The sequence below is a fragment of the Strix aluco genome, chromosome 6, assembly GCF_031877795.1.
Source record: "Strix aluco isolate bStrAlu1 chromosome 6, bStrAlu1.hap1, whole genome shotgun sequence".
In the NCBI taxonomy this organism is placed as follows: Eukaryota; Metazoa; Chordata; class Aves; order Strigiformes; family Strigidae; genus Strix; species Strix aluco.
Window position 1 is genome coordinate 42,755,894 of NC_133936.1, and position 14,231 is coordinate 42,770,124.

Here is a 14,231-nt window from a genome sequence, read left to right on the forward strand (position 1 = left end):
TTAGTTTCATTGCCACGTGAATGAATCGGTTGTTCACTGTGCCAGGTTGTCCAATATTTCATCCTCAGCACAATCCCAGACCTTCTCTTTATGATCCAGGGTGTTCCACTTGTTTTCTAGGGTTTGGAGATCAAAGTCTATCCTTGATGAATTTCTCATCACTAGTGCAGGTTGTCTTGACCAGGCTTCAAAGTCCCACTTGCCCGAGCTTCAAACCCTCGTACTTGTTCCCCTCGGTGCGGTACCTGTAGCCCCTGGCATGATCCTTAACCACGGCTGCGAGCAGATGTGAAGTAGACGGTAGCAAGAGCCACAGTTTGTCTGCCCTCCATCTCTCTCCCCTGTCAGAGAGGGACCTGGGGGTGTTGATTGCCAGCCGGCTGAACAGGAGCCAGCAGTGTGCCCAGGTGGCCAAGAAGGCCAATGGTATCCTGACTTGTATCAGCACTAGCGTGGCCAGCAGGGACAGGGAAGGGATCTGACCCCTGTGCTCGGCACTGGTGAGGCCGCCCCTCGATGAGTGGGTTCAGTTTTGGGCCCCTCACTCCAAAAAGGCCATTGAATGACTCGAGCGTGTCCAGAGAAGGGCAACGGAGCTGGTGCAGGGTCTGGAGCACAGGTCTGATGGGGAGCGGCTGCGGGAACTGGGGGGGTTTAGTCTGGAGAAGAGGAGGCTGAGGGGAGACCTCATGGCCCTCTACAACTCCCTGAAAGGAGGGTGCAGAGAGGGGGGATGAGTCTCTTGAGCCAAGGAACAAGCGCCAGGACAAGAGGGAATGGCCTCAAGCTGCGCCAGGGCAGGGTCAGACTGGCTCTTAGGAAGGATTTCTGTGCAGAAGGGGTTGTTGGGCGTTGGAATGGGCTGCCCAGGGCAGGGGGGGAGTCCCCATCCCTGGAGGGGTTGAAGAGTTGGGTTGACCCAGCGCTGAGGGGTCTGGTGGAGTTGGGAATGGTCAGTGCTAGGTTAATGGTTGGACTGGAGGAGCTTCAAGGGCTTTTCCAGCCAAGGTGTTTCTGTGAAAACTTTCATGCATCACAGTTTAGTCTTAATCAGAAATTCATTGGTTTGAGCCCTTTCACCCCAGATCTTTATTGTAGCCTGGCGGTGGAGACCCGTCAGCTGTGTTTATTGAATGGAGTTTGCACTTACCACTGCTCCTGTGTGATCCAGGCGTTTGTGCCTTGTAAGAGCATCGATCTTGCTACTTTGTGGGTTTCTTCCTAAGAGAGAGTATCAGTCCTGTGGTTAACAATCTATAACTTCCTGCATGACGAAGCTTTCCCATAAACTTTAACTGCAGCCCAAACAGATTTTGATTCTGTTGTTTGTATTCAGATTGTGATCAGCAGGGCTTAAACACCTGCTTTTGCTAAAATTTCCTTGCTAATCACTGGGGAGAAAGGTATTTAGAAGAAAGAAAACAAAACTGGCCTTAGGAAGTTGGGCTCGCTTCCTTGCTGACAAGTTTTACTGGAGTTACGTAGCGTGTTACTTGTTCCAGGGATTAACTGTGTTTAATTTCCTGCGTGCGTTTACTCTAGGGTAGGATGGGAGCCCTGGGGCAGGTGTTGCTGGGCTCTGAGGTGCCTCCAGCCCCTCCGTGCTGGCAGCCTCCTGTTTTGCTGATTAAGGATACCTATTAAACTCGGACACCAGAGTGAAAAGAGTAGGTGTATTTTACTGGTGATAACTAAATAATGTAACAGAGTAATAAGGCAACATGCAGTAAGAAAAGACAGACTAATGCACTTAAAGCAAACAAGTAGGGAAATACAGGGTAATGCATCAAATCATTGCTACATAAGCAGGAGAATAGTGATAAAGAAAGATCCATCACCACTTGCATACGTTACCAACATCCAGACCCGCAGGCGCTGGGCAGCCCTGGTTGCAGCGAGGATTTCTTGAGCCTTTCCCAGCAAGTGGGAAGTCCTACATGGTGTGTCCACCCGTAGGTGAGGCATCCGAAGTCCCTGTGAGCGGGTCCAGCCTTATATACCAAAAATTAGCAAGCCAGAATAACTAGCACCTTTGTTTTGAGCAGAGAATATCTGGTTTCATTCTCCTGTTGGATTCCACCCAAAGCCTGGCCAGGGCTTGGGGCAGGGACCAAGGGGGTTTCTAACAAGGCCAAACACTTGTGTTCCCAGTCTTGAACAAGGCTGAGAAAGGAAAGTTGGATACATTCTCTCAGCATTTCATCCTCACTACCGATTATATTCTGTCTAAGCTGTGTCTTTCACTAGTGAGCATACATACTTCCTTAATGATTACATACGAAGTCAGCAGCTTCGGCTCGGGGCCTGTTGTTCAGGCCTCAATACTTCAACACTTTAGCACTTTTTACATCAGCATAGGTGGTGTGTTATAACTTAGCACAATACCTACTAGCACGGTGGTTATCAGTTATAAAATATACAGGGTTCATCTATAGGTCAGCTCTGGCTCGGGCCTGTTGTCCAAGCCTTAGCACTTCACCTCCCTCACGCAGGAGCCCGCCAGGACCCACTGCCCCGGGGCCTGTGGCAGTGGCGGCCAGTCCCTGTCCTCTCTGAACTGCTCCTGCCTCTGCTCTGAGCTCCTCCCAGCCCTCCTGTCTCTGCTGGGTGACCCGAGGTCGCTCCTCTCCCCTACACCTGATCCCTCTCTTTATTAGCCCCTTTTATTTGCTCAATCTGCTGCAGGCCTTGTCTTCAAATTCCTCTTTCATTTCCCTTTTCCTGGCGATCACAGGGAATTGCTGACCACTTCTGAACAGGCCCAACCTGAGAAGCTGCTGAGATCGACGTGTAATTCTGCTGCCAGACCCGACTCCTCTGGCTGCCCTCGCTGGCCAGAGCCACGTCTTGACTGTAAGTCCGGGCCAGCAGCCCCTGCTCATGGAACAGTCCCCACAGGTCTTCTGAATTACACCTCTGTCCTTCATGCCTAAGGACGCTTAACCCTCCTCCCACCCACCCACCTTCTCTTTTTTGCTCGTAAAGAGAAGGGTATTTGTTAGCTGGCGTGGTTGGTTTGATTCCTGTTGAATGCTCAGGGCAAGGACAGGTTGTGATGGATTTGGGGTTTTTTTGCGTTGTAAGTAGGCACAGCCACCATAGTTTCTGTTAAACTGACAACTGTTTGTCTAATTTGGCTAATGAATTTAGTATTATTACTGCAGAAAGAACACGTCTGTAGGTATAACGTACACGTGGAGCGTATCTTCCTTTGGGGTGGTGTATAGGTCCGTTGAAGATTCCCCAGCCAGGATTTACTTGTGGTGCTACACAGATTCTTGATTTTTCACATCACAGACTGAGTGTGCGCAGCCGGTGGCCGAATGCACTTGATTAGTGACCAGGTTGTGGCAAGAGGGACTTGCTCAGTTCTGCAGAGTATCAATTTTTTTAGTATGGCCATGCCCATAAAATAATGTGGAGAACGAGGGAAGGAAAACTGGAAAGGAAGCAGGCTGATCCTTAATTTTTGTTGTTTGAATTATACAGCAAAAGTTTTAACAAATAATAAGACGATTTTCTGAAATTCACTTTAGTAAGCATGGCAATTCATAAAGCAATACAAATACAAAACCTATCTTTTAGACTATAATCGCATGCTTTTCTTCCTTACTATGCTAACAGGCTTTCAAACTAAAAGACTTATAGCTTTAAAAAAGAATTAAAAAAAAAAGACAAATAGTGCTGTGGAAAAATGACCAAGTATAGGGTAGCTAGGCACACACCCAAACTTGGAAAATGTATTTATAATCTAAGTGTCCTTTCCAGAATTCTGCTAATTGGAGTAAAGAAAAGCTTGTAAACGCTACAAAAGGAAATTCTTCCCTATTAATGATAATTATAAAGTCATTAAGATAAACTGCTACCTAAAACTGAGTGGGCAGTGCCTCATTCTGGGTATCTACCACACCGTGGGGTGCACTGAGTTCTCGTGACTGTGGCTCCTCTGCACAGGTCTGCGAGGGAAGGCGTGAGGACGGCGCGTGCGTGCTGCGTCTCCCGGCGCTCCCGGGGCTGTCGGCTCAGTCAGTGTGCACGGGTCAGTGCTGCCCTGGGCTCAGAGCTCGGTGTGCAGAACCAGCTTTGCTTGGCTCATGTTTTCAATCACTGCAGAGAAAGCACTAAAGATACTAGAGGTGGCAGGGAAGATTCCTGAAGCTACACAGCTTAAGGACAGAAATTAAATCTAGTCTGGATAGCTAAACTTCTAAAAAGTCTTTAAAATTATGGTTTTTCAGTTTTGATGAGTAGTTTTGACTAGTTATTTTGCCTCAGCAACAGTTTTTGACTGGCCACTAGTTTGGGAGAAGAAAATTTTTCCTTTTGGACTATTTTGCTAACTCATCTTGGTAGCAGAAGTATCTATAACGTTATGTTTTAATAAGTGCTGCAGCGACAGAGTGCCATGCAAATACACAAAAGTTCATCAGCTGGAGTTCATGGGCGGCACCGGCGCTCTCTTCTGCATTCTGCAGGCATCCTGTGAGATTCGAGGCTTTGAGTGTCAGACAAAAGTGTGTGCTGCTGAAGTGGAAAAACCAGAAAAGAGGCCTGCGAACCCAAATTGCAGTATTGTTGTTAGCCTCCTTGTCTGTGGGAAGGGGTTTGTTCTGTGACCCTTAGCTTTTGAATCTGGCTCATCCCAACTTGCTCTGGCGTGGGGATCAAGCCCTTGGAAAAATACAGTCCCCTAAGTGTTATTAAAGTGGGCAGCCAGGAGAGGGGAGTGCAGAGACACCAACCCTTAGGAATTAATTCCAGCCCTCACAGAAAATGTGTGTTTTAAACTTTGGTTACCCCTGGGGCAAGAGCTATTGGAACAGCTTCTGTGGTTTGGGTTAGGAAGCAGAGAAGTGGTGCACTGAAATCTGCACATGCCTTGAACCAAAGTGGTGGAGTTTTGGGGCCAAATGTACACAGCGTTTGGAAACTCCACCAGCAGGTTTCAGACACTGAGGACAATTCTCCCCATACTTTACTGCCCAGTTTTTCAGAAATATTCAGCAATGTTTTTTTCCCAGAAGGTGCTTACACTAAATTTACTTCGTTCATGTTTTAAAGGGCTTTGAGCAGATTTTACTGCAGAAACAGATCCAGCATTTCTCAAGATTCTCTTATACCCTCTTCCTTGAACCACATTTGTCTTGTGTAAACTTGAGATGGCTAAAAAGGGATCAGTAAAGGGCCCATTTCACTCACAGATTGCAATATCTTCTGGTTCGTAAGTGTACATCCTGTTCTCGTATTTGCCAGTTAGATCAGCTCGAACTGTCATTGAAGGATCTTGAGGGGAAATAAAAAGTACAAGATATTAGCAACAATGGGTTTGTGAAGTGAGGCAGTGGTGAACAATTTTGTGAGGATAAAAGCCTTTTAAAATCGTGTTGATTGGCCTTTTTATGGTTGGAAAGACTCATCCTGAAGCACCAGGCTCTCGGCAGCTGTAAGTTAATGAAAGAAGTCTCTTCTGAAACCCATCCTCTACATACAAGCCTCATCCTGTGGCTCAAGATTGGTGCACATCATCCCCTTCGTACCCAGCAGTTTGATGGTAAGTTTGCCTTTTGTACAGCTCTTGGTCACGGCTGGTGATGGGCCTTTGCTCTGCTCTTGGGCAGAGCTTTTGTCGTTCATCTGAGGGCAGGCTTGGAGGGTTCAGGACAGGCTGTATTCAGGTGGTGTGCCATGGCGTCATGTAGGCAGGACCAAACTCTCAGAGCATGTATATTAGCTGTTAATAGTGATGTGCTGTCCTTTCCCACTAGTAGAATGTCAGTCCTGTCTTTAAAAATATGGCATTGGTTTTGGATGCCTGACTTTAGGTCTGATTGCTAAGCAAGTACTCTGAAATAGGGCTGAGTTTGGGTTTTTCTCCTTAGGCTGTTCCCTTTGAAAGCCTGGGTTATTCCTACAGCTTCACTGCTCAAAAGGACATGAGCTATTACTTGGAGCAACATGAATTCAATGGGGACCATACAGAAAAAATGCTGCCCTGATATTCCCCTGACCCCAGAGACTCACCCACAAAGAGGATCCGAGGGACGTAATGGCCATCGGGCGCCATGTTGTCATCGCTGCTGGAATGCTGTCAGGAGTTAGATAGCCTCTTAGTGATGGATAACTCTCTGAGCGCTAGAAATGGACTGAGTTTGCCTCATCTACCAACAACTAACAATGCCATTGTGCTCAAGTACAGGTTTTCCCTGTTCTGTCCAAGCTGTCCCCTGCTAGGTGCTTGGGGATGAGGACAGAAGCCCCAGGCAAGTAACTCATAAAGCCTGATGACTGGGTATTTTTGTCTTGTATCAGAGTGCTACCTGTGGATGGAATATACAAAATGGTACTTCCATACCAATAAGTATGTCCATGTCTGTATGGAAGTGTCTCCCTGCCCCCTCTCCAAGGAGAAACTGTGGCAGAGTTTTGCAAACCCTGTTGTACATCCCCAGAGAAAGTGGGAGAAAAAAGAGAATTTCAAATACTGCTTCAAAGCTGTCTGAAGTGAATCAATTTCTGCTTCTAATGTGGCTTATTCCACTCCCCAGTAAACATTTCAATATTTTAAAATACAAACTTACCACCAGATTGAGCATGATAAAGTCCTCCTGAGCCACCTGCTGGATTTCTGGGCTAGAAGCAAATGCTTTCCTTAAAGCTAAAAGCAAGAGAAACAAATTGTTTGGGTGGGAAAAAAAAAATCTGGATCACTGTTTTTCATGGTTTTGCATCATCTTATATTGATTCTAAATACACCAGTAAACAACCAGCACTACCTTCTGATGTGCGTATGGCACACGAAGTTTGGAGGACTTAATTCTCATAAAGTAAAATGCAAAAGACCTTTAGTCCTTGAGAAACTGAAATGCTGGTGTACATGTTTCCTTCCCAGTGGCTGAACAGGTTACGAAATGCATACGGCTTGGCTTTATTTGGCCATCTGTGTCCCTGCACTACAAACTGCAGGAGTCACCTGCACAATTTATGTTGTACACATTTGGGGTAGCAAATACAGAAGTTTCGTAGGAAATGGTGGGGGCAGACTTCGCCGACAAACCTCGCTTTGTTCTCGATAACCGAGGAGGTTATCAAGTGATAGTGAGTCTGACACACTCTTTGGTAGGAGGACTCCTAAGAGTAAGGGAAAGTGTATAAAACAGATGGTAGCAGATGCTCTCACAGGCCAGAAGGTGATCTGAGCTGTAAACTATTGATTGCAATTCTAAGGTTTTTGTCTGCAGATGAAAATATGCCACTAAAGGCATGTTGCAGTCCCTGTGAATCAGTGTATATGAGGCTATAAAGATAATTTTCCCAGTGTCTGACTCTTCCTGCTTGCAGGATACCCATAACTTCAAAGCCACTGTATAGAACGATGCAATGGAGGCAGCACGATGGCTGACCTCTCTGACTTGGCACGGGCCTCTTTCTGGGGGGATACATCTTCCCCAGGCTTTAATCACATGTGTCGATGATTTCCATGCTTGCTGGGTCCCGGGCCTGGAGTTGGGAGTAGGCAGGAAGGAGAATTGACAGGAGATCAGGAGCGGGAAAGAGGATAAAGGAGGAAAGCTTACCTGCCTGTTTCATAGCCATGTGTCTGCCATGCAAGTTTTGACCTAGAGCATGTTACTGCCCAGAAAAACTTTACAACTGTTTTATTCCCCAGCTCTTCTCAAGGGTCCCCAGTGGGTTTTCTGTCTCTCTGTCTTTCCTTGCATGTGCTGGAAAGGCTTCACACCAAGTGCTCAAATGCTGTGTGAGGAATGAGCACTGACAGGAAGACTTTGATCCACCAGGTTGTTTGGAAGGGTTTGCTTTGCTCACCTTGGCTGTAAGGACACTCTTCCAAGTGGTGAATAACCATCAGTGGCTTCTTGCTGAAATGACATTGCAGGAAAGGAGTGGGGAGGCAATTCGGACCTTTTATAGACTGCACTTGCAAAGTGTTAAGGCACTGAGTTGCTCCAGGGATGTGTTTACATTGCGAGGAGCAATAGCAAATGGGCTAGCAGAGAGGTGGGGACACAGCCACGTCCAGAGGGCTGCATCACTGAGAAGGTAGTGCTGGAGACACTGCAAGGGTGTTTGCTCATCTCCCAGGAGGTGAGCTCTCACCAAAATCTTGTTCAGCCTCTGTACCATACAGAAAAACTCAATTTGTATCTTGCTTGCGAGATACAAGGCACAGCCTGAGCATATGTTAGAGCAGAGCTTTGTTTTGTGCAGTTAAACGTATGAACCAGCAGAATCACAGAATCATCTCGGTTGGAAAAGACCTTGAAGATCCTCCAGTCCAACCATGAACCTCACACTGACCGTTCCCAACTCCACCAGATCTCTCAGCGCTGGGTCAACCCGATTCTTAAACCCCTCCAGGGATGGGGACTCCCCCCCTGCCCTGGGCAGCCCATTCCAACGCCCAACAACCCCTTCTGCAAAGAAATACTTCCTAAGAGCCAGTCTGACCCTGCCCTGGTGCAGATTGAGGCCATTCCCTCTCATCCTGGCGCTTGTTCCTTGGTTCAAGAGACTCATCCCCCCTCTCTGCACCCTCCTTTCAGGGAGTTGTAGAGGGCCATGAGGTCTCCCCTCAGCCTCCTCTTCTCCAGACTAAACCCCCCCAGTTCCCTCAGCCGCTCCCCATCAGACCTGTGCTCCAGACCCTGCACCAGCTCCGTTGCCCTTCTCTGGACACGCTCGAGTCATTCAATGCCCTTTTTGGAGTGAGGGGCCCAAAACTGAACCCAGTCATCGAGGGGCTGCATCACCAGTGCCGAGTCCAGGGGTAAGATCCCTTCCCTGTCCCTGCTGGCCACGCTATTGCTGATACAAGCCATAACAAGACATAACAAGAATTGAGGATTACCTGTGTTTTGATTGTGCTAAACCTTCTTCGTATGTCTGCACCCATTCAATGTCATCGCCCCAGCCTGTTGAGAGCACCCTTAGTTAATTTTCTGGTCAGTATGGATGAGGATGTTCTGCTGAAAAGGGAGCCAGAGCAACACATGTAATGGGGTGGCACAAATTAGGCACCTTCCCTCAGGGTGTCCAGAACCTCAGGGTGGTTTGCGGGTACCAGGAGAGCCCTGAGCAGAAACAGGCAAAGAAACAGATGATAAGGAATGGGGGTGAACCCCCAGCCTTGCTAGGGTTCACCTGATGGATTAGGTTTACAGAAACCCCAGCCTTGCTACGGCTCACCTGATGGATTAGGTTTACAGAAACCCCAGCCTTGCTAGGGCTCAGCTGGTGGATTAGGTTTACAGAAACCCCAGCCTTGCTAGGGCTCAGCTGGTGGATTAGGTTTACAAACAGGTGTTTCCAGCCACTCGAAAGCTGGAGCCCAGAGTTCCTCCCTGAACCTGTCCACCCTCCCAGAGAGCCAAACCAGGCTTGCTGCTGGCGTACGGTTTTCTGCAATAAGGGAATAAGGGGTTGCTGGACAGGCTGGGGGCTGGGGAGGGTAGAGATGCAAGACTGTTCTTTGGTGTGAGGTGCCTGGATCTTACCTGATGGAGCAAAGCTTAGACCTGAGTCTGGAGCCCCTTCCAATGGCTACAGCACCCTGCTCATGCCCTGCACCACCCAAAAGAGACCCCAGGGAGGGAGAGGATGTATCTGCTGCCCGTGCCTGAGCTGCAGTGCCAGCAGGAAACCTGAGAGCAGAGGGTTGAGATGGCTGCAGCTTGACTGTGTGACTACGGTCACAGCATGCCTTTGCAGGGGCAGGGCCCGCTGGTGGGCTCCCTATTGAGTTCAGCCTCTGCAAAGCAGTGTGACAGCCTGGTTCTTGGCTCCGTCCCCAGCCCAGGTTTGGAGCAAAGTTCCCAAGCACAGAGCATGAGGACTTCTCCCCTGCTCAGTGCACGGGTGCTCTCGGCCACGGTGGGGGTGGCACCTCTCAAAGGTAGGTTTGGGCTTCGGCTTCAGAATGGGAACACAGGGAGGGGATCTCCCTGCCGCTGCTCTCAGACGTTTGCCTGCCTGGATATATGGGTGGAGGTGCACACTAGCCACCGTGACAGAGGGAAATGGGGGTGTTCCAGGCTGGCCTCAAGCATCCCAGTCACTCGCCTCGAGAGAGAGTCTGCGGGGTCCGTATCTGAGTTGGGCTTTCTTTCTCTTCATCAGGGAGCTGCTTCTGTGGAGCCACCATTATGCCATTGCAGAGAAGGAGGGAACACAGTAACGGAAAGGCGTGCATGCTTCTGGCTGGAAAAAATTGAGAGAGAAAGGATCAACCTGGGAAGGCAGGACTTGACAAATGCCCAAAAGCTTCAGGCAAAGAGAGGCCCATGAAACACTCATCTCCCTGTCAAAAATGGGTTGACTTCAAGGTTGGCACTTGAGCAGAAGCTTGGGGAGCCTCTGGAGCGACTCTAAGAGTTTGTCTCACTGGCTGATCTCCTCAAGAAAAAACAGCTCTATCTGTTTGCACTTACCTCCGCAGGTTGTCTTGCAGCTGAATTGCAACATTTGTTTCCTACCATTCACTGAGACACAGAGATAAACTGCTCAATCCACTATGAAGTGGTTTATATTTTCAACCAAGCATTGGTAAGCTGGAGGTCCAGTTAGGTTTGATGAGAGATAAGGTGGCAGAGAAGCAATGCAGATCAGGTCATCTCTGTCTGGGGCCTGAATGCATTTGGAGCCCGGTAGGTGACTTGGAAAATGCAGGCTGAAGTAGCCATGTGGCAGCGGGTACTCTCTGTCCCATCAGCAGCCCCTCTCATCGTGTGAGATCTCTATGCATGGCAGTTGCTTTGGCCATGCAGTCCTCCTCACGTGGGTTCAGTTCAGTGGTGTAACAACCAGCAGCCACAGCTAGCAAAAGCCCACCCACAAAGAGCAGGTACCCCGGCAGCAAAGAAATGCCTGGTTCTCCTCTGAGACAAGATGGTTTTCTAAAGAGCCACTTACATGGAACTGGTCTCTCACCTGGCAGCTCCTGCTGACGCCTCAACAGGGGTGTCCTGGCTGAAGCCTCTCCCCTCTATCCCAGGTAAGCCAAGGTCTCTTTATACCTCTGTATTTGCACAATAGCTGGGTATGGGCGTCAGCTGAAATTCCAGGATATCCTGTTCCTGCCAAGGTGCAGAACAACCTTTTTACAAAAGCTTTCTTCAATCAGCCAGCAACATGCATGTTTTTATCGAGGTATATTGATTTATGAAAGCATTCATGCAGAGTTTAAGCTAGGCACACCTAGCTCCTTGGGGGTGGACTGTGGGTCTCCAGGTACAGTGAAGTCTCCCAGAGTCAAACCAAGAGATACAGAGAGGTGCATACGCCTCTCTTGACACCCTTCACACCAAGAGTGGTGCAGAATTCATGGCACTTTGAAGAGGTTTAGCACATTTCTGTAAGAAAACAAAAATTAAAATAAGAAATCACAATGTAAACAACATGGTATGAACTGAACCATGTCACAGTAACAGGAAACAGCAGCATAATGAGAGGGCCATGCAAGGATAAGGGGCATAACTAAGGGATAAACAGGACTTGTGTAACAGCCTAAGGATATTGTCTTCTTTCATCATAAATTTTAAGGAAATTAAACACCATCTTTCCATAGAAAGCTTCTGCAGTATCAAGTGAAAAAGTCCATAACTTCTGTTGTGGAACCAGCCACTGGCCTGTTAGGAAATCCTAGCTCTGCTTCTGTACACAGTCATATTGTGTGTGGTCTTTGCTTCTATCAGCTCTGTTCTGCTGAGCAAGAGAGGGGTTCCTTGAGAGAACCCCCTTCTTGTGTCCTATAGGGTGAGCTTTAGTGTATCCTATGGTCCTGGGGGGTCAAAGTAGGGTTTTAGAAGAGCTGGAAATAGCGTCCCCTGTGTTTCTAGTGCTTGGTTACTCAACCAGAGGAATGCTTGTTCTAACGCTGTGTGAACACCTTTCCTTGGCACTTCGTGAAGAAACACCATTTACCTGTATTTAAGGCCCAGCAGGACTTGGAGTTTCAAATTTAGCGCTTGCTTCTGTTGCCTGCATGACAAGGAGCAACAGCCCTGAGAGGTTTCCCAGCTAGACCTTGGAGCTGGCAATGGCTCTGCACATAGAAGGGAGGCATCTTCATCTTTGGAGTCCTTAGTGTGAAAGGAGGGGTTGGAGCCAGCACAGATCATGGGAAAGGAGAGACCCCTTCTTTCTTTTGACTCACCTCCTCATACCTTTTCATTGAGCCAGTGAACTGGCTCTCAGGGGTGGAGGATCATATATATACGCATTCTCATACACCACCAGTGGTTCTTAATCTATCTCCAGTTCACTTGCCTGGTGAAGTGGCGGTATCCAGACCTGGAGCATCACAAAGCAAGCTCAGGAGCACAGCCAGTAACTTACAGCACATTGCTAGCTCAAGGCTGAGCTAGTGGATATGCTGAAATGTTCAAACATCACACGTTTCTTTAACCAGAATGGTACCGCATAGAATCTGGATATAAATTGCATGGGGAGGTTGAGTTGTGCAGGGGAAAGATGGATGGTCATTTCAGTAAAATTCAAAAGCTCTGCTTATTTGCAAAACTAGACTATAAAAATGGAAGTATGCTGCTGTGCTCTGAATGACAAGCTTTTCTAGTCACAAGAGAAATAAAAGCCAGCTTTAGTAGAGGTTGGTGAAAGGAAAACTAGCACACAGTCAAAATTTAAAGAAAAAAAAGGGGGTTGGATCCAGAGAAACGAAGTGACACTTTGTAGAGAGCCAGCTCTCATGAAAGTTACTGCTTTCAATTTCAGTTATGGCAGGACAGAACAAATAGATCTGTGGGCATGACAGTTTGGTCAGAGAGTGGAATAGGCTGCCCAGGGAGGGGGTGCAGTCACCATCCCTGGGTGTGTTTAAGGGTCATTTAGATGAGCTGTTGGGGGATGTGGTGTAGGGGAGAACTTTGTAGAGTCGGGCTGATGGTTGGACTCGATGATCCCAAGGGTCTTTTCCAGCCTGAATGGTTCTGTGATTCTGTGACATATTACATGGCTTCAGTAGACCCAGAGGAAACTGTTTCTCCCAATAAAAGAAATCTGATTGTGCACCATACACCCGTTAATTGCAAAAATTATTTTTATATGATTTAACAGAATAAATCAAACAAGCCTTTCCATTAACACTCCTCAAGGTAAACGTGTTGCAGCTTTCAGGCTGCTTATTGTGGTTTGGATCTTATCCAATACACCAAACCCAACTGGCCAAACCAAATCTATGTTAGGGTTCTGAATGGTCCCTCCATTACATACCTTAAGCAGGTAAAGATAAGAAAACCAAAATGTTTTAAAGTTTTGTATAGAGTCTGTGCTGAAATGATTGAAACCAGCAGGAAATAATCTACCAAAGAAACCACACAGCTCTGTTTGTCTAGTCATTAGCTCCACACAAAATGTATTTAAGATGTGTTTATAAACTGATTGCTTTCATATCTGAAAAGATAACTCACAAAGGCAATTCACCTCATTTCTGCCTTGCTTTCCGTAACACAGCGCTCCTGAGACATGGCATCCTTTTGTCACTTTAAGGACAGAAAGGCCACAGCAAGCCTGCTTCACCCTGATCCAGGCAGCAGGATCAGCCAGCGGGCTCCATCTGTAGCTCTGGGATGTGGCTCCCAAGCTGGATTGCTGCCGGATGGCAGAGGCAAGGCAAGGGAGCCTCTGCTGAGCTGGAGCTCCTACAAATACATCTCATGGCAAGCAGCCAGGAAATGAAACAAATACCAGGGACCATGCCAAGCCCCAAAAGAGGTATGTAAGAGGCCAGGACCTCAGCTGGCAGAGAAAAGGTTTGCTGAGATTCATCCTGTATTCAAAAAATGAAAAAGGTGTAGAAGGTGCCTACGTCTGTGTATTACTTGTCACCAGGTAGGATGGTAGAAAGAAGTTCCCCTCTGCCTGCTGGACGTGGTTCAGATTTTGAAGTGACATGTGTTTTGAAGTGTGAAGTCTCTTTCATAAGTGATGCTGAGCACTTTAAAATATCTGCCTACTTCATTACAGTAACAGATTGTAGCCAAGCAGTCACTGGCATCTGTCAGTGTGTTGCACTGGTGAGATGGAGCCCAGCTGCCCTGGAAATGGGGAATGTGTGATGGAGATCTTTATCCATCACACGGGGGAAAGGAGAGGAGTAGGTTTGAGCAATTGGTGTCTGAACCTGGATTTTTCAATCTGCAAGGCCAAAGTTCCATGGTCTAAAATGACTTTTCTTATTGCAAGCGCTGGCTTAGTAA

General features: G+C 47.6%; 1 protein-coding gene across 1 annotated transcript; it reads right to left on the reverse strand.

Moving 5' to 3' along the window:
• Positions 1 to 4,057: 4,057 nt before the first annotated feature.
• LOC141924997 (anterior gradient protein 3-like) lies at positions 4,058 to 10,207 on the reverse strand. The gene is made up of 7 exons (XM_074828325.1): positions 10,078 to 10,207; positions 8,867 to 8,930; positions 7,825 to 7,877; positions 6,579 to 6,655; positions 6,022 to 6,085; positions 5,200 to 5,283; positions 4,058 to 4,107 (listed from the first exon to the last, which is right to left on the reverse strand). The coding sequence occupies exons 1-7, from the start codon at positions 10,205 to 10,207 to the stop codon at positions 4,058 to 4,060; spliced, it is 522 nt and encodes a 173-aa protein (XP_074684426.1).
• Positions 10,208 to 14,231: the final 4,024 nt, after the last annotated feature.